This window comes from Oncorhynchus mykiss, chromosome 16 (genome assembly GCF_057628025.1).
Source record: "Oncorhynchus mykiss isolate SJ-2025 chromosome 16, ASM5762802v1, whole genome shotgun sequence".
Lineage (NCBI taxonomy): Eukaryota > Metazoa > Chordata > Actinopteri > Salmoniformes > Salmonidae > Oncorhynchus > Oncorhynchus mykiss.
This window is the reverse complement of record NC_143037.1, coordinates 61190510-61210937: the sequence shown is the minus strand read 5'-3', so window position 1 is coordinate 61210937 and position 20428 is coordinate 61190510. Positions and strand designations below refer to the sequence as shown.

Sequence of the window (20428 nt, the reverse complement as noted above, 5' to 3'; positions counted from 1 at the left end):
ATTAAAATTCAACATATTAAACAAAGATGGCTGATTTGTGTCATTATCAAAGGACTATTAGGGAGTTACCTGTCAGATTTAGACAAATCTTTAACTGCTGTGCACAGAATGCCCCTGTGATCTGTTTTTTTAAATATGGGAAGTAAATGAGATACTAGACAAATCATTGATCAACGATATATTTTTGGGTTAGTGAATTAATTGTTGGTTGTGTGGTTGGTTGGTTGGTTGTGTGTTCCAGCTGTGTGGTAGATGAAATGGATTTCTCGTCGATGGAGCTGGACGAGGCACTGAGGAAGTTCCAGAATCACATCCGGGTCCAGGGAGAGGCCCAGAAGGTGGAGCGCCTGATTGAAGCCTACAGGTGAGACAACAGAGGAGAGTACATAGGTTAAGGATGTACTGGAATAAAGATACACACCGGTGAGAGAAGCATATACTGAAGGGGTTTGGCCAAGAGGGGTACACAGATCTGTTTTAGCATTACTGTAATGGCTAGAGTACTGCACAATATTTTTGTAAAATATGTCACGAGCGAGACGTTATTTGCTATTTTGTATTACATTTTCAAATAGAGTTCCTCTGACGTTGACCAAAGTCATGGAAATGCAAGTCACTGATAGCTTTGCTCACAACACCATGTTGGCTAAAGGACTGGTACACACACGATACTGCAATATGATGACATGGTACACACACAATACTGCAATATGATGACATGGTACACACACGATACTGCAATATGATGACATGGTACACACACAATACTGCAATATGATGACATGGTACACACACGATACTGCAATATGATGGCATGGTACACACACGATACTGCAATATGATGGCATGGTACACACACGATACTGCAATATGATGACATGGTACACACACAATACTGCAATATGATGACATGGTACACACATGATACTGCAATATGATGGCATGGTACACACACGATACTGCAATATGATGGCATGGTACACACACGATACTGCAATATGATGGCATGGTACACACACGATACTGCAATATGATGGCATGGTACACACACGATACTGCAATATGATGGCATGGTACACACACGAAACTGCAATATGATGACATGGTACACACACGATACTGCAATATGATGGCATGGTACACACACGATACTGCAATATGACGGCATGGTACACACACGATACTGCAATATGATGGCATGGTACACACACGATACTGCAATATGATGGCATGGTACACACACGATACTGCAATATGATGGCATGGTACACACACGATACTGCAATATGATGGCATGGTACACACATGATACTGCAATATGATGGCATGGTACACACACGATACTGCAATATGATGGCATGGTACACACACGATACTGCAATATGATGGCATGGTACACACACGGTACTGCAATATGATGACATGGTACACACACGGTACTGCAATATGATGGCATGGTACACACACGATACTGCAATATGATGACATGGTACACACACGGTACTGCAATATGATGGCATGGTACACACACGATACTGCAATATGATGACATGGTACACACACGAAACTGCAATATGATGACATGGTACACACACGATACTGCAATATGATGGCATGGTACACACACGATACTGCAATATGACGGCATGGTACACACACGATACTGCAATATGATGGCATGGTACACACACGATACTGCAATATGATGGCATGGTACACACACGATACTGCAATATGATGGCATGGTACACACACGATACTGCAATATGATGGCATGGTACACACACGATACTGCAATATGATGGCATGGTACACACATGATACTGCAATATGATGGCATGGTACACACACGATACTGCAATATGACGGCATGGTACACACACGATACTGCAATATGATGGCATGGTACACACACGATACTGCAATATGACGGCATGGTACACACACGATACTGCAATATGATGGCATGGTACACACACGATACTGCAATATGATGGCATGGTACACACACGATACTGCAATATGATGGCATGGTACACACACGATACTGCAATATGATGGCATGGTACACACACCATGGTGACAGTTATTGACCATGCTCTGATGCATTGTATCCTGGCCTGAACATGTTTTCACCAGCAAGTCAACAAGACAAATGTCCACATTGTGTGGACTATAAGGCTTTTAACATTCTGCTGCATTCTATGATGGCTCTCTACATCAAACGTCTCCATAACTCTTTCATGACATTCATGTGATGTCATCTCTCTTTCCTGTTTGTCTGTGTTCCAGTCAGCGCTACTGTATCTGTAACCCCACGGTGGTGCGCCAGTTCCGGAACCCTGACACCATCTTCATCCTGGCTTTCGCCATCATCCTCCTCAACACGGATATGTACAGCCCCAACGTCAAGCCAGAGAGGAAGATGAAGCTGGAGGACTTCGTTAAGAATCTCAGAGGTGAGAGAGAGAAGGGGAAATGTCAGGGTTTCTGAAGTCAAAACTGAGACTTTGTCCTCTAAATACTTAAGAGAAAATAAAAACTGCATAAAGTGAGTGCGGGACATTCACAAAACGATTGCTTCACCCTTTCAACAATGCATATTGAATAAAAAACACTTGAGCATGTTCCACTATCATGTATCTGTAGAAAATAAGAAAACACACATCCACTCCAGTTCAACATAATCTCGTTCCCAGACACTTCCACCCAAATGCACAAAGAGTCTGGTGGACCAACGTGCCAAACTTGGCCTTCGTTTAGCCATTACAGAAAGACCGGGAGAAACTCCTGGCACATAGGCATTACCTTAATCGGCTTAACCTACCAACAAATCATCTCCCACAACACCTTCCCCCTAACCCTCCCCTGTACGCTATAATATCTCATGAACAGAGCCACGCCTCGTAGTTGTGTGATTCGCAAACATTTTATGACAAATACTAGAATTCTAAGGTCACGCCCAGTAAGGCCAACTTTGAATTGTTGATGTACCAGGCTTATATGCACGGTGTATAGTAGCCAGGGGACGAGGTTAAGCACAGCATGAATATAGCAAGGCAGAGAATGATCAATCACAACTGGAACTGGCTCCACTGTCCACAGACAGAATGTCACTACTCTGACACGTGTCACGACAATACTGTTTATTTGTGCTACGTACAGTGCCTTGCGAAAGTATTCGGCCCCCTTGAACTTTGCGACCTTTTGCCACATTTCAGGCTTCAAACATAAAGATATAAAACTGTATTTTTTTGTGAAGAATCAACAACAAGTGGGACACAATCATGAAGTGGAACGACATTTATTGGATATTTCAAACTTTTTTAACAAATCAAAAACTGAAGAATTGGTCGTGCAAAATTATTCAGCCCCCTTAAGTTAATACTTTGTAGCGCCACCTTTTGCTGCGATTACAGCTGTAAGTCGTTTGGGGTATGTCTCTATCAGTTTTGCACATCGAGAGACTGGAAATTTTTCCCATTCCTCCTTGCAAAACAGCTCGAGCTCAGTGAGGTTGGATGGAGAGCATTTGTGAACAGCAGTTTTCAGTTCTTTCCACAGATTCTCGATTGGATTCAGGTCTGGACTTTGACTTGGCCATTCTAACACCTGGATATGTTTATTTTTGAACCATTCCATTGTAGATTTTGCTTTATGTTTTGGATCATTGTCTTGTTGGAAGACAAATCTCCGTCCCAGTCTCAGGTCTTTTGCAGACTCCATCAGGTTTTCTTCCAGAATGGTCCTGTATTAAGCTCCATCCATCTTCCCATCAATTTTAACCATCTTCCCTGTCCCTGCTGAAGAAAAGCAGGCCCAAACCATGATGCTGCCACCACCATGTTTGACAGTGGGGATGGTGTGTTCAGCTGTGTTGCTTTTACGCCAAACATAACGTTTTGCATTGTTGCCAAAAAGTTCAATTTTGGTTTCATCTGACCAGAGCACCTTCTTCCACATGTTTGGTGTGTCTCCCAGGTGGCTTGTGGCAAACTTTAAACAACACTTTTTATGGATATCTTTAAGAAATTGCTTTCTTCTTGCCACTCTTCCATAAAGGCCAGATTTGTGCAATATACGACTGATTGTTGTCCTATGGACAGAGTCTCCCACCTCAGCTGTAGATCTCTGCAGTTCATCCAGAGTGATCATGGGCCTCTTGGCTGCATCTCTGATCAGTCTTCTCCTTGTATGAGCTGAAAGTTTAGAGGGACGGCCAGGTCTTGGTAGATTTGCAGTGGTCTGATACTCCTTCCATTTCAATATTATCGCTTGCACAGTGCTCCTTGGGATGTTTAAAGCTTGGGAAATCTTTTTGTATCCAAATCCGGCTTTAAACTTCTTCACAACAGTATCTCGGACCTGCCTGGTGTGTTCCTTGTTCTTCATGATGCTCTCTGCACTTTTAACGGACCTCTGAGTCTATCACAGTGCAGGTGCATTTATACGGAGACTTGATTACACACAGGTGGATTGTATTTATCATCATTAGTCATTTAGGTCAACATTGGATCATTCAAAGATCCTCACTGAACTTCTGGAGAGAGTTTGCTGCACTGAAAGTAAAGGGGCTGAATAATTTTGCACGCCCAATTTTTCAGTTTTTGATTTGTTAGAAAAGTTTGAAATATCCAATAAATGTCGTTCCACTTCATGATTGTGTCCCACTTGTTGTTGATTCTTCACAAAAAAATACAGTTTTATATCTTTATGTTTGAAGCCTGAAATGTGGCAAAAGGTCGCAAAGTTCAAGGGGGCCGAATACTTTCGCAAGGCACTGTAATCAGCATTTCAATCACAAATGCAACTATTTCATGACACACAGATGAAAATAATATATTTTTCACCGGTAGGGTGACAGCAGCATGTCGACTATCTGAAGAATTTGTCACATGTGTGTTAAAATGACATTTCACTGTCTGTCAGCCTTCTGGAAGTTGACAACGCAGGCTGTGACTGAGTCGGGGCTGTTTAAGGTGTTGGTGTTATAAAAGAGTGATAAATATGAATTGTGAAGAAATGTGTTACAACTGATTACTTGCTCCTTCACACAATCACATTAGCATAACCACATTAGCATAACCACATTAGCATAATCACATTAGCTTTTCTTATTATTGGGTGAGCAGTGTGATAGAAGCACATTAAACTATTTGTCTTATTATGCCATTTGAGATTTTATTTGAGAAATAAAGCATGGTGGGATAATTCATAATCTATCGTGATGAGTGTCAGTAATGGAAAAACAACCATAAGTAATTGGTTAAGAGGGATTCATAATCTCACTCTACTTTCCCCTCTCAATGACAAGAACAAAGTGTGTGCATGAAGTTGCGTGTGTGTGTGCGCCTGTGTCCAGGCGCGGTGCGCCTGTGTCCATGCGCGGTGCGCCTGTGTCCATGCGCGGTGCGACTGTGTCCATGCGCGGTGCGACTGTGTCCAGGCGCGGTGCGACTGTGTCCAGGCGCGGTGCGACTGTGTCCATGCGCGGTGCGACTGTGTCCATGCGCGGTGCGACTGTGTCCATGCGCGGTGCGACTGTGTCCATGCGCGGTGCGACTGTGTCCATGCGCGGTGCGACTGTGTCCATGCGCGGTGCGACTGTGTCCAGGCGCGGTGCGACTGTGTCCATGCGCGGTGCGACTGTGTCCATGCGCGGTGCGACTGTGTCCATGCGCGGTGCGACTGTGTCCATGCGCGGTGCGACTGTGTCCAGGCGCGGTGCGACTGTGTCCAGGCGCGGTGCGACTGTGTCCATGCGCGGTGCGACTGTGTCCATGCGCGGTGCGACTGTGTCCATGCGCGGTGCGACTGTGTCCATGCGCGGTGCGCCTGTGTCCATGCGCGGTGCGACTGTGTCCAGGCGCGGTGCGACTGTGTCCAGGCGCGGTGCGCCTGGGTCCATGCGCGGTGCGCCTGGGTCCATGCGCGGTGCGACTGGGTCCATGCGCGGTGCGCCTGGGTCCATGCGCGGTGCGCCTGGGTCCATGCGCGGTGCGACTGGGTCCATGCGCGGTGCGACTGGGTCCATGCGCGGTGCGACTGGGTCCATGCGCGGTGCGACTGTGTCCATGCGCGGTGCGACTGTGTCCAGGCGCGGTGCGACTGTGTCCATGCGCGGTGCGACTGGGTCCATGCGCGGTGCGACTGGGTCCATGCGCGGTGCGACTGTGTCCATGCGCGGTGCGACTGTGTCCATGCGCGGTGCGACTGTGTCCAGGCGCGGTGCGACTGTGTCCAGGCGCGGTGCGACTGTGTCCATGCGCGGTGCGACTGTGTCCATGCGCGGTGCGACTGTGTCCAGGCGCGGTGCGACTGTGTCCATGCGCGGTGCGACTGTGTCCATGCGCGGTGCGCCTGTGTCCATGCGCGGTGCGACTGTGTCCATGCGCGGTGCGCCTGGGTCCATGCGCGGTGCGACTGTGTCCATGCGCGGTGCGACTGTGTCCATGCGCGATGCGCCTGGGTCCATGCGCGGTGCGCCTGTGTCCATGCGCGGTGCGCCTGTGTCCATGCGCGGTGCGCCTGTGTCCATGCGCGGTGCGCCTGTGTCCATGCGCGGTGCGCCTGTGTCCATGCGCGGTGCGACTGTGTCCATGCGCGGTGCGACTGTGTCCATGCGCGGTGCGACTGTGTCCAGGCGCGGTGCGACTGTGTCCAGGCGCGGTGCGACTGTGTCCAGGCGCGGTGCGCCTGGGTCCATGCGCGGTGCGTGTGTGTCCATGCGCGGTGCGCCTTGGTCCATGCGCGGTCCGCCTGTGTCCATGCGTGTGTGTGACTTTGTCTCTGAGTGAGAGTGTGTGTAACCATTGTCTGCTCTCCTCCCCAGGGGTGGACGATGGGGAGGACATCCCCAGGGAAACTCTGGTAGGAATCTATGAGAGGATCAGGAAGAGGGAGCTGAAGACCAACGAGGACCATGTGTCTCAAGTCCAGAAGGTGGAGAAACTCATAGTGGGCAACAAAAAACCGGTGAGGAACTTAACTAAAACCCTTCTTCTACAGCACTTTTTGCAGAGCACTTGATCCAAGGCAGATGACGGAAATGCCCTTGGGTTTTACACTGGAAAGACTGGTCATCTTAATGAAATGTGTCGCTCCATAGCACTACGATTAACTATTGTGTTCGGTTTGTCAAATACAGGCCAAAGAAGTGCATTTATCCATGGAGAGAGAGAGCGAGAGATAGTGTTGTCTTCACACATTTTCATATTTAAAGTTATCACCTCTTCTCCTGCTGTTGGTGTGCAAACCCTCACAGAAAGAGGAGAGCTTCTGTAGTACTGTATTGGCAGTCTACTGGCAGCTGCAGGGTTCTGTGGCTGTAGTACTGTAGAGTAATGAGTCATGTCTGACTCTGAGACCTTCACACTGGTGACTTTAATACACCCACGGCCCTTGAGAGGTGTCAGCCACCTCATTTGACATTTTTGTCATTTAGCAGATGGTCTTATCCAGAGCGACTTACAGTTAGTGCATTCATCTTAAGAAAGCTGGGTGAGACAACCACAGTTCACAGTCCCAGTAAGTACATTTTTCCTCAATAAAGGGACTCTGCTGTCCCAGCATCAGAGGGAAACTGGTTCCACCATTGGGGTGCCAGGACAGAGAAGAGCTTTGACTGGTCTGAGTGGGAGCTGACCTCTCGTAAGGGTGGGACGGCCAAGAGACCAGAGGTGGTGGAACGGAGTGCTCGGATTGGGATGAAGGGTTTGAGCATAGCCTGAAGGTAGGGAGGGGCAGTTCCTCTTGCTGCTCTGTAAGTAAGCAACAGGGTCTTGTAGTGGATGTGAGCTTCAACTGGAAGCCAGTGGAGTGTTCGGAGGAGCAGGTGACATGACATGGGAGAGCTTGGGAAGATTGCTGTGGCATTCTGGATAAGTTGCAGGGGTTTGATGGCACAAGTGGGGAGCTCGGCCTCTGCAGTCTAATGAAGAATGAACTCTCATAACCTTCCCTTACTTGGAGAGAGAGTTTGTTGAATGTTGTTCTTCCGTGTTACCAATGTGTCTCATTAATGCCTGCCTATAGTGAAGAAGCCTAGCCTGTACCTGTAGCCATGAATTACATTTCAGTCATGTAACGATAGAGTGGAACAAGGCCTGAGATTCTCAGTGACCGCATGAATTTAAAGTTATTTAACCCTTATACCCCAGGAAGCTCCAGACGGACTGATTTATCATGATGATGGACTCCTTAAATCTCCCAGTAGTGGAGCAGAAAGCGATCACTCCTTCACCACATGCTATAATGTAATGCAATGAAAAATGATCCCTCATCATCACTAAACAGCAGTATCAAAACCCTCAGAGGACCCACAGTACAGTGAAGAACCTGGACATTAAAATCCACATTAGACTTCCGTCCTATAACAATCTACAGGTAACTGCCAAAATAAAGGAAACACTTGAGTAAATACATACTATATTGAAAGCAGGTTCCAGACAGGTGTGGTTCCTGAGTTAACTCAGCAATTAACATCCCATTATGCTTAGGGTCATTGTGTCTGTGTCAGTCACCAGATCTCAACCCAATGGAACACTTATGCAAGATTCTAGAGTGGTGCCTGAGACAGAGTTTTCCACCACCATCAACAAAGCACCAAATTATGTAATTTCTCGTTGAAGAATGGAGTCACATCCCTCCAATATACTTCCTGACACTTGTAGAATCTATACACTGAAGCTGTTCTGGTGGATGTTGCTGTCCTTTATTTAGTCAGTTACCTGTATCTGTCCCACTGCTACTGTAGACCTGGAGGACTAGATTTCACCTCTGTTGTTTAAACCAGTGTTTCCAGACCCTGGTCCTCCAGTACCCCCAACAGTACACATGTTTATATTAACCCTGGACAAGCACACCTGATTCAACTTGTCAACTAATCATCAAGTCCTCAATGTGTTGAATATGGTGTGGTTGTCAAGGGCTACAACAGAAACTGTGTACAGTTGGGGGTACTCAAGGACCAGGATTAGGAGACACTGGTTTAAACCACCTCATTCAACTCATTACTGACTGTCAAATGACCTACAGGACAACTGCAATGCCGAGACTCTGCTTTGTGGTTCTCATGAGGGTGGTTTGTACGTAGTGTAGATGGCTCATAAACACACAGCCAGACTAATCCTGAACCAGGCTGTAACCATACACTTTTAGAGGAAAGAGTCTGTATGACCCCATCAATGAGATGACCTATGAGATGCAATGTGACTAATGTACTGCATTGATATGTAACATGATCTAGGTGATGTCCTGTAAGCACATAAACAGTAATGAGGTTCTCTTTTTGATCTTCTCTCTGTCCTTTCAATGCAGATTGGATCTCTCCACCACGGTCTAGGATGTGTAAGTACATATTCACAGTTTATGTAACCACCATGTAATCACTAGGGCTGTTGTGGTGACCATATCACCGGCAGTCACGAGTCATGAAGGCAGTCAAATTCCACATGACCGTTTAGTCACAGTACTTAGGCTTCTCCAAGCTCTGATACTGCTGATGGTCATTAGTAACCCACCAAACATGCTAACTGCCTGGTACTCAGCGCTCTATTGTCCCTCTAATCACTCTGACATCAATGCAAATGTATTCAAAATCTAATCAAACACTTCATAAGAGCATGTTGTACAACATTTCTATAGGCTATGCAATTGCGTGAGAAAACAGAGTTATGGCCTCTATTAAAAAGAGGAGGATCCCATCAGCTTTCTTTAGGCTAGGTCTACTATATTTATTTCTTAACTTTCCTAGTATTAAGCACATTGCTTGTCTTTACAACAGGAGTATAGCCTACCAGGCTGGCATGAAAATGAACCACGAAAAAAGCATCCTCGATTCGCTATTTAAGTGCATGCAGTTAAAGTCGGAAGTTTACATACATACACCTTAGCCAAATACATTTAAACTCAGTTTTTCACAATTTCTGACATTTAATCCTATTAAACATTTCCTTGCTGATTTCTTTGGATTTTCCCATGATGTCAAGCAAAGAGGCACTGAGTTTGAAGGTAGGCCTTGAAATACATCCACAGGTACACCTCCAATTGACTCAAATTATGTCAATTAGCCTATCAGAATTTTCTGGAATATTCCAAGCTGTTTAAAGGCACAGTCAATTTAGTGTATGTAAACTTCTGACCCACTGGAATTGTGATACAATGAATTATAAGTGAAATAATCTGTCTGTAAACAATTGTTGGAAAAATGACACGGTCTCAAAAGTAGATGTCCCAACTGACTAACAAGAAATTTGCGAATGGTTGAAAAACTGGTTTTAATGACTACAACCTAAGTGTATGTAGATGACATGTATTTGTTGATGACATGTATTTTTTCCTCTGCCCCTGTTTCGAGACAGGTGCATGATAAATCAAAACAAATTTCATACATATATTTTCATATATTTAGTATAGGTAAAGACAAGATTTGCGGTCACTTTTGATAATGGTGCTTTCCCACTAATGGAACATTTGCGCTTATAGCCTACTGCCGTATTCGTGCTGCACTTATAATGTGAAGAAATTACCTAATAGTTTATCAGCCACACTAAAGATGTGATGCTAGTGTATTAATTTGGGATCTAGCGTATCCCCAACTGTCCCAGACTATGTTTGGGATATAATAGGTCAACTTTTGTACTATGTGGGATAGTAGATTGACTAGGCTAGTGCTTTTGCTGTTCGTTAGGCCTACTCATCTTGTTGGCTGACGAAAAGTGAATGTGGACAGTTCTTCCAATGTCTTCAATATGCACCTCGGAATTGGGTAGGACACGCGCAGTTGCGTTCCCGATGTGTCTGTCTTCACTTGTAGCCTGTGAGAAAGATCCGATCACGTGATGGAGAGCCATGTGAGTGAGAGGCGCTTCGGAGTGCGCAGCACTCAGGGAGAAGGGCACAACGCAGGACTCTGAGCCAAGGGTACAATGGCCACTGGCCGCAAAATACATGGATTTTTTTAGGGTGCATTACGACCACACAAAGGGGATGTCGCAGTGAATTTCGAACCATTAAGTGCTTGTCAAATTGTGAATACGAGACTGATGAAGTGTGTACAGCCTGCGCAAAAAATAAAGCAGAGATCATACCTTTCAAGTGACTTTTTCCAAATCATCATTAGAGTCGCATCATGTAGCCTTACAACGTATTCCTCAACGTTTGTAGAACAACTAAAGTTACATTAATAACTCTAAATTAAGCATATACAGTAGGAGTACCTATTTCTTTGTTAACGGCTCAACACAGAATAGCACTCCCTCAAATCGTTTGGAGAAAATATCCTTTCTATTTTATTCAGCTTTGTTCAATTGTATTCTTCAGACTATAACATAATATAAAATAAAGCCACGGAATTCTAAGTAAATCTTGTCTGATAAACAAACTAGTGTAGCCCACAGCCATTAGGCATAGCCAGATCAGGACCTAACACAAGGACAACTCAGAGTATGTTTTTCTGTTCTTCTGAAATAGATATTGTAGATTTGACAAATCAAATCAAATGTATTTATATAGCCCTTCGTACATCAGCTGATATCTCAAAGTGCTGAATAGGAGAAAGCCCTGCCTCCAGCTGTTTGCTTAGAAATTCTAGGGACGTCTTGTGACCATAGCGTACGTGTAGGTATGTATTGCAGGACCAAATCAGAGAGATAGGTAGGAGCAAGCCCATTTAATGCTTTGTAGGTTAGCAGTAAAACCTTGAAATCAGCCCTTGCCTTGACAGGAAGCCAGTGTAGGGAGGCTAGCACTGGAGTAATATGATCAAATTTTGGGGTTCAAGTCAGGATTCTAGCAGCCGCATTTAGCACTAACTGAAGTTTATTTAGTGCTTTATCAGGGTAGCTAGAAAGTAGAGCATTGCAGTAGTCTAACATAGTAACAAAAGCATGGATTAATTTTTCTGCATCATTTTTGGACAGAAGGTTTCTGATTTTTGCAATGTTACGTAGATGGAAAAAAGCTGTCCTTGAAACAGTCTTGATATGTTTGTCAAAAGAGAGATCAGGGTCCAGAGTAACGCCGAGGTCCTTCACAGTTTTATTTGAGACGACTGTACAACCATTTTGATGAATTCTCAGATTCAACAGAAGATCTCTTTGTTTCTTGGGACCTAGAACAAGCATCTCTGTTTTGTCCGAGTTTAAAGTCGAAAGTTTGCAGCCATCCACTTCCTTATGTCTGAAACACAGGCTTCTAGCGAGGGCGATTTTGGGGCTTCACCATGTTTCATTGAAATGTACAGCTGTGTGTCATCCGCATAGCAGTGAAAGTTAACATTATGTTTTCGAATTTCATCCCCAAGAGGTAGGTAAAATATATGGTGAAAACAATAGTGGTCCTAAAACGGAACCTTGAGAACACCGAAATTTACAGTTGATTTGTCAGAGGACAAACCATTCACAGAGACAAACTGATATCTTTCCGACAGATAAGATCTAAACCAGGCCAGAACTTGTCCGTGTAGACCAATTTGGGTTTCCAATCTTTCCAAAAGAATGGGGTGATCGATGGTATCAAAAGCAGCACTATGGTCTAGGAGCACGAGGACAGATGCAGAGCCTCGGGCTGATGCCATTAAAAGATAATTTACCACCTTCACAAGTGCAGTCTCAGTGCTATGATGGGGTCTAAAACCAGACTGAGGACATTTCGTATACATTGTTTGTCTTCAGGAAGGCAGTGAGTGGCTGCGCAACAGCCTTTTCTAAAATTTTTGAGAGGAATGGAAGATCCAATATCGGCCGATAGTTTTTTATATTTTCTGGGTCAAGGTTAGGCTTTTTCAAGAGAGGGTTTATTACTGCCACTTTTAGTGAGTTTGTACACATCCGGTGGATAGAGAGTGGTTTATTATGTTCAGCATAGGAGGGCCAAGCACAGGAAGCAGCTCTTTCAGTAGTTTAGTTGGAATAGGGTCCAGTATGCAGCCTGAAGGTTTAGAGGCCATGATTATTTTCATCATTGTGTCAATAGATATAGTACTAAAACACTTGAGTGTCTCTTGATCCTAGGACCTGGCAGAGTTGTGCAGACTCAGGACAACTGAGCTTTGAAGGAATACGCAGATTTAAAGAGGAGTCCGTCATTTGCTTTCTAATAATTATGATATTTTCCTCAAAGAAGTTCATGAATTTATTACTGCTGAAGTGAAAGCTATCCTCACTTGGGGAATGCTGCTTTTTAGTTAGCTTTGTGACAGTACCAAAAGGAAATTTCGGATTGTTCTTATTTTCCTCAATTAAGTTGGAAAAATAGGATGATGGAGCAGCAGCGAGGGCTCTTCGATACTGCACGCTACTGTCTTTCCAAGCTAGTCGGAAGACTTCCAGTTTGATGTGGCGCCATTTCCGTTCCAATTTTCTGGAAGCTTGCTTCAGAGCTCGGGTATTTTCTGTATACCAGGGAGCTAGTTTCTTATGAGAAATGTTTTTAGGGGTGCAACTGCATCTAGGGTATTGTGCAAGGTTAAATTGAGTTCCTCAGTTAGGTGGTTAACTGATTTTTGTCCTCTGACGTCCTTGGGTAGGCAGAGGGAGTCTGGAAGGGCATCAAGGAATCTTTGTGTTGTCTGTGAATTTATAGCATGACTTTTGAAGCTCCTTGGTTGGGGTCTGGGCAGATTATTTGTTGCAATTGCAAACATAAAATGGTGGTCCAGGATAATGAGGAAAAACATTAAGATCCACAACATTTATTCCATGGGACAAAACTAGGTCCAGAGTATGACTGTGACAGTGAGTAGGTCCAGAGACGTGTTGGACAAAACCCACTGAGTCGATGATGGCTCCGAAAGCCTTTTGGAATGGGTCTGTGGACTTTTCCATGTTAAAGTCACCAAAAATTTGAATATTATCTGCTATGACTACAAGGTCCGATAGGAATTCAGGGAACTCAATGAGGAACGCTGTATATGGCCCAGGAGGCCTGTAAACAGTAGCTATAAAAGGTGATTGAGTAGGCTGCATAGATTTCATGACTAGAAGCTCAAAAGACGAAAACATCATTTTTTGTTTGTAAATTGAAATTTGCTATCGCAAATGTTAGCAACACCTCCGCATTTGCGGGATGCACGGGTGATGTGGTCACTAGTGTAACCAGGAGGTGAGGCCTCATTTAACACAATAAATTCATCAGGCTTAAGCCATGTTTCAGTCAGGCCAATCACATCAAGATTATGATCAGTGATTAGTTCATTGACTATAATTGCCTTTGAAGTAAGGGATCTAACATTAAGTAGCCCTATTTTGAGATGTGAGGTATCACGATCTCTTTCAATAATGACAGGAATGGAGGAGGTCTTTATCCTAGAGAGATTGCTAAGGCGAACACCGCCATGTTTAGTTTTGCCCAACCCAGGTCGAGGCACAGACACGGTCTCAATGGGGATAGCTGAGCTGACTACACTGATTATGCTAGTGGCAGACTCCACTAAGCTGGCAGGTTGGCTAACAGCCTGCTGCCTGGCCTGCACCCTATTTCAGTAGATGAGTGTGCAAAGTAGAAATACTGGGGTGCAAAGGAGCAAAATAAATAAATACAGTAGGGGAAGAGGTAGTTTTTGGGCTATTTATAGAGGGGCTATGTACAGGTGCAGTAGTATATGGGGCTTTGGTGACAAAACGGATGGCACTGTGATAGACTGTTATTAGACTTTTTTAAGTGTAGATGTTCTAAAGGTCTGCATCAGGGGCTTGTAGGCTATGTGGAAGCCAGGAGATGCTAAACGTGTTTATGCTAATTAACGGTCAATTACCGTGAGACCGACATTTATTTGTTTGACAATCACCGGTTGACAAAATTTTGTGACTGCCACAGCCCTAGTAACAACCATATAAACTCTGCAAAAAAAGAAACGTAACTTTTTCAGGACCCTGTCTTTCAAAGATAATTTGTAAAATCCAAATAACTTCACAGATCTTCATTGTAAAGGGTTTTAACACTGTGTCCCATGCTTGTTCAATGAACCATAAACAATTGATGAACATGCACCTGTGGAATGGTCGTTAAGACACGAACAGCTTACAGACGGTAGACAATTAAGGTTACAGTTCTGAAAACTTAGGACACTAAAGAGGCCTTTCTACTGACTCTGAAAAACACCAAAAGAAAGATGCCCAGGATCCCTGCTCATCTGCGTGAACATGCCTTATGCATGCTGCAAGGAGGCATGAGGACTGCAGATATGGCCAGGGCAATAAATTGCAATGTCCGTACTGTGAGATGCCTATGACAGCACTACAGGGAGACGGGGCGGACAGCTGATCGTCCTCGCAGTGGCAGACTACGTGTAACAGCACCTGCACAGGATCAGTACATCCGAACATCACACCTGCGAGTTACACCAAGAACGCACAATTCCTCCATTAGTGCTTAGACTGTCCGCAATAGGCTGAGAAAGGCTGGACTGAGGGCTTGTAGGCCTGTTGTAAGGCAGGTCCTCACCAGACATCACCGGCAACAAAGTCGCCTATGGGCACAAACCCACCGTTGCTGGACCAGACAGGACTGACAAAAAGTGCTCTTCACTGACAAGTCGCGGTTTTGTCTCACCAGGGGTGATGGTCTGATTCGCGTTTATCGTCGAAGGAATGAGCGTTACACCGAGTCCTGTACTCTGGAATGGAATCGATTTGGAGGTGGAGGGTCCGTCATGGTCTGGGGCGGTGTGGCACAGCATCATCGGACTGAGCTTGTTGTCATTGCAGACAATCCCAACGCTGTGCGTTACAGAGAAGACATCCTCCTCCCTCATGTGGTACCCTTCCTGCAGGCTCATCCTAACATGACCCTCCAGCATGACAATGCCACCAGCTATACTGCTCTTTCTGTGAGTATTTTCCTGCAAGACAGGAATGTCAGTGTTCTGCCATGGCCAGCGATGAGCCCGGATCTCAATCCCATTGAGCACGTCTGGAACCTATTTTAATCGGAGGGTGAGGGCTAGGGCCATTCCCCCCAGAAATGTCTGGGAACTTGCAGGTGCCTTGGTGGAAGAGTGGGGTAACATCTCAAAGCAAATCTGGTGCAGTACATGAGGAGGAGATGCACTGCAGTACTTAATGCAACTGGTGGCCACACCAGATACTGACTGTTACTTTTGATTTTGACCACCCCTTTGTTCAGGGACACATTATTCCATTTCTGTAAGTCACATGTCTGTGGAACTTGTTTAGTTTATGTTGTTGAATCTTGTTATGTTCATACAAATATTTACACACATTAAGTTTGCTGAAAATAAACGCAGTTGACAGTGAGAGGACGTTTCTTTTTTTGTTGAGTTTAATTTCTCACCCACAATTTATATGTAAGTCAGGGCTATGCATGTACAGTCAGCTCCATCATTATTGGCACCCTTGATGAAGATGAGCAACAAAGACTGTATAAGATAAATAATACAAATGCTGAAGTATATTGTGTGCTCCAAAATTTTTGAAATTATATTATTTTATACTAATACAATTGCTATGAGAAAGGGGTAAAAATGATTGGAACCCCTGTTTTCAATACTCCAATGCCCTCGCCTTGCGAAGATAACGACACTGAGCCTTTTTCTAAAATGTTTTTTAAGATTTGGAGAACACATTTGGAGGGATCTTAGATCATTCCTCCATACAGAATCTGTGCTTATGAACTGCCCTCTTCAATTCGAACCACAGGTTTTCAATGGGATTCAAGTCCAGCGACGAGATGAGCAATTCTATTAGTATTAAAAATATATAATTTTCTAACTTTTTTAACATACAAGCTAGCTCAGTATTTGTGTTATTTATGTTATACAGCCTTTTTTTGCTCATCTTCATCAAGGGTGCCAATAATGATGGCCCTGACTGTACTTGTATTTAGTGTTAGGCCTAAACTACCATCACCCAGTCTTACTGTATCAGGATGCCTAAAATCATCCAAGTCCTGTAGATACTTGTTGTTTCAGACTACGTTAGTTGGATTAAGGGTCTACTTTCCCCTGAAAGCCCACACCTATTACTGAGATGAGCAGGATCTCTTTTGATGCTCCTGTAGACAGAGTCAACACATATAAATTCCTAGGTGCTAGTGAGCTGCAGTATTTACTCACTGTATGCTGAGCCAGGCATATATGACTGCCAGGAACAGACCACACAGACGCCGCACGCACACACACACACACACACACACACACACACACACACACACACAGAAGCCTCACACAGACAGAGGGCATTTGTTAGAGTGGGTATTATTAGTCATGAATGTTTTAGGGGCGAGAAGTGCTGAAAGATTGTTCTGAATATATTTAGGAGAATAATAAACGATGTAACTTCTGTAACCTATATGCTTGCAGGCTTCTGTTCTACTGCCATTACACTGTTTACATAATCATATTGTTCTACATGACACTGCCATTACACTGTTTACATAATCATATTATTCTACATTACACTGTTTAAATAATCATATTATTCTACATTACACTGTTTAAATAATCATATTATTCTACATTACACTGTTTACATAATCATATTATTCTACATTACACTGTTTACATAATCATATTGTTCTACATGACACTGTTTACATAATCATATTATTCTACATGACACTGTTTACATAATCATATTATTCTACATGACACTGTTTACATAATCATATTATTCTACATGACACTGCCATTACACTGTTTACATAATCATATTATTCTACATTACACTGTTTAAATAATCATATTATTCTACATTACACTGTTTAAATAATCATATTATTCTACATGACACTGTTTACATAATCATATTATTCTACATGACACTGTTTACATAATCATATTATTCTACATTACACTGTTTAAATAATCATATTATTCTACATGACACTGCCATTACACTGTTTACATAATCATATTGTTCTACATTACACTGTTTACATAATCATATTATTCTACATTACACTGTTTACATAATCATATTATTCTACATGACACTGTTTACATAATCATATTATTCTACATTACACTGTTTACATAATCATATTATTCTACATTACACTGTTTACATAATCATATTATTCTACATGACACTGCCATTACACTGTTTACATAATCATATTGTTCTACATTACACTGTTTACATAATCATATTATTCTACATTACACTGTTTACATAATCATATTATTCTACATGACACTGTTTACATAATCATATTATTCTACATTACACTGTTTACATAATCATATTATTCTACATTACACTGTTTACATAATCATATTATTCTACATGACACTGCCATTACACTGTTTAAATTATCATATTATTCTACATGACACTGTTTACATAATCATATTATTCTACATGACACTGTTTACATAATCATATTATTCTACATGACACTGCCATTACACTGTTTACATAATCATATTATTCTACATGACACTGCCATTACACTGTTTACATAATCATATTATTCTACATGACACTGTTTACATAATCATATTATTCTACATGACACTGTTTACATAATCATATTATTTTACATTACACTGTTTACATAATCATATTATTCTACATGACACTGCCATTACACTGTTTACATAATCATATTATTCTACATGACACTGTTTACATAATCATATTATTCTACATGACACTGTTTACATAATCATATTATTCTACATTACACTGTTTACATAATCATATTGTTCTACATGACACTGCCATTACACTGTTTAAATAATCATATTATTCTACATTACACTGTTTACATAATCATATTATTCTACATGACACTGCCATTACACTGTTTACATAATCATATTGTTCTACATGACACGGTTTACATAATCATATTATTCTACATTACACTGTTTACATAATCATATTATTCTACATTACACTGTTTACATAATCATATTATTCTACATTACACTGTTTACATAATCATATTATTCTACATTACACTGTTTAAATAATCATATTATTCTACATGACACTGTTTACATAATCATATTATTCTACATTACACTGTTTACATAATCATATTATTCTACATTACACTGTTTACATAATCATATTATTCTACATTACACTGTTTAAATAATCATATTATTCTACATGACACTGTTTACATAATCATATTATTCTACATGACACTGCCATTACACTGTTTACATAATCATATTATTCTACATTACACTGTTTAAATAATCATATTATTCTACATTACACTGTTTAAATAATCATATTATTCTACATGACACTGTTTACATAATCATATTATTCTACATGACACTGTTTACATAATCATATTATTCTACATTACACTGTTTAAATAATCATATTATTCTACATGACACTGCCATTACACTGTTTACATAATCATATTGTTCTACATTACACTGTTTACATAATCATATTATTCTACATTACACTGTTTACATAATCATATTATTCTACATGACACTGTTTACATAATCATATTATTCTACATTACACTGTTTACATAATCATATTATTCTACATTACACTGTTTACATAATCATATTATTCTACATGACACTGCCATTACACTGTTTACATAATCATATTGTTCTACATTACACTGTTTACATAATCATATTATTCTACATTACACTGTTTACATAATCATATTATTCTACATGACACTGTTTACATAATCATATTATTCTACATTACACTGTTTACATAATCATATTATTCTACATTACACTGTTTACATAATCATATTATTCTACATGACACTGCCATTACACTGTTTAAATTATCATATTATTCTACATGACACTGTTTACATAATCATATTATTCTACATGACACTGTTTACATAATCATATTATTCTACATGACACTGCCATTACACTGTTTACATAATCATATTATTCTACATGACACTGCCATTACACTGTTTACATAATCATATTATTCTACATGACACTGTTTACATAATCATATTATTCTACATGACACTGTTTACATAATCATATTATTTTACATTACACTGTTTACATAATCATATTATTCTACATGACACTGCCATTACACTGTTTACATAATCATATTATTCTACATGACACTGTTTACATAATCATATTATTCTACATGACACTGTTTACATAATCATATTATTCTACATTACACTGTTTACATAATCATATTGTTCTACATGACACTGCCATTACACTGTTTAAATAATCATATTATTCTACATTACACTGTTTACATAATCATATTATTCTACATGACACTGCCATTACACTGTTTACATAATCATATTGTTCTACATGACACGGTTTACATAATCATATTATTCTACATTACACTGTTTACATAATCATATTATTCTACATTACACTGTTTACATAATCATATTATTCTACATTACACTGTTTACATAATCATATTATTCTACATTACACTGTTTAAATAATCATATTATTCTACAT

The 20428-nt window shown here is 41.5% G+C and overlaps 1 protein-coding gene across 24 annotated transcripts in view; it reads left to right on the top strand.

Annotated features, from left to right (window-relative positions):
• Window positions 1-20428, top strand: part of LOC110492417 (IQ motif and SEC7 domain-containing protein 1) — a 248227-nt gene that overhangs the window by 206139 nt on the left and 21660 nt on the right. For all 24 annotated transcript variants that reach the window (XM_021566725.3, XM_021566717.3, XM_090203583.1 and 21 more), the window contains 4 exons: window positions 242-364; window positions 2293-2459; window positions 6833-6975; window positions 9319-9348. In XM_021566725.3, the coding sequence (XP_021422400.1) occupies window positions 242-364; window positions 2293-2459; window positions 6833-6975; window positions 9319-9348 (463 nt within the window). The remainder of the gene's footprint in view (window positions 1-241; window positions 365-2292; window positions 2460-6832; window positions 6976-9318; window positions 9349-20428) is intronic.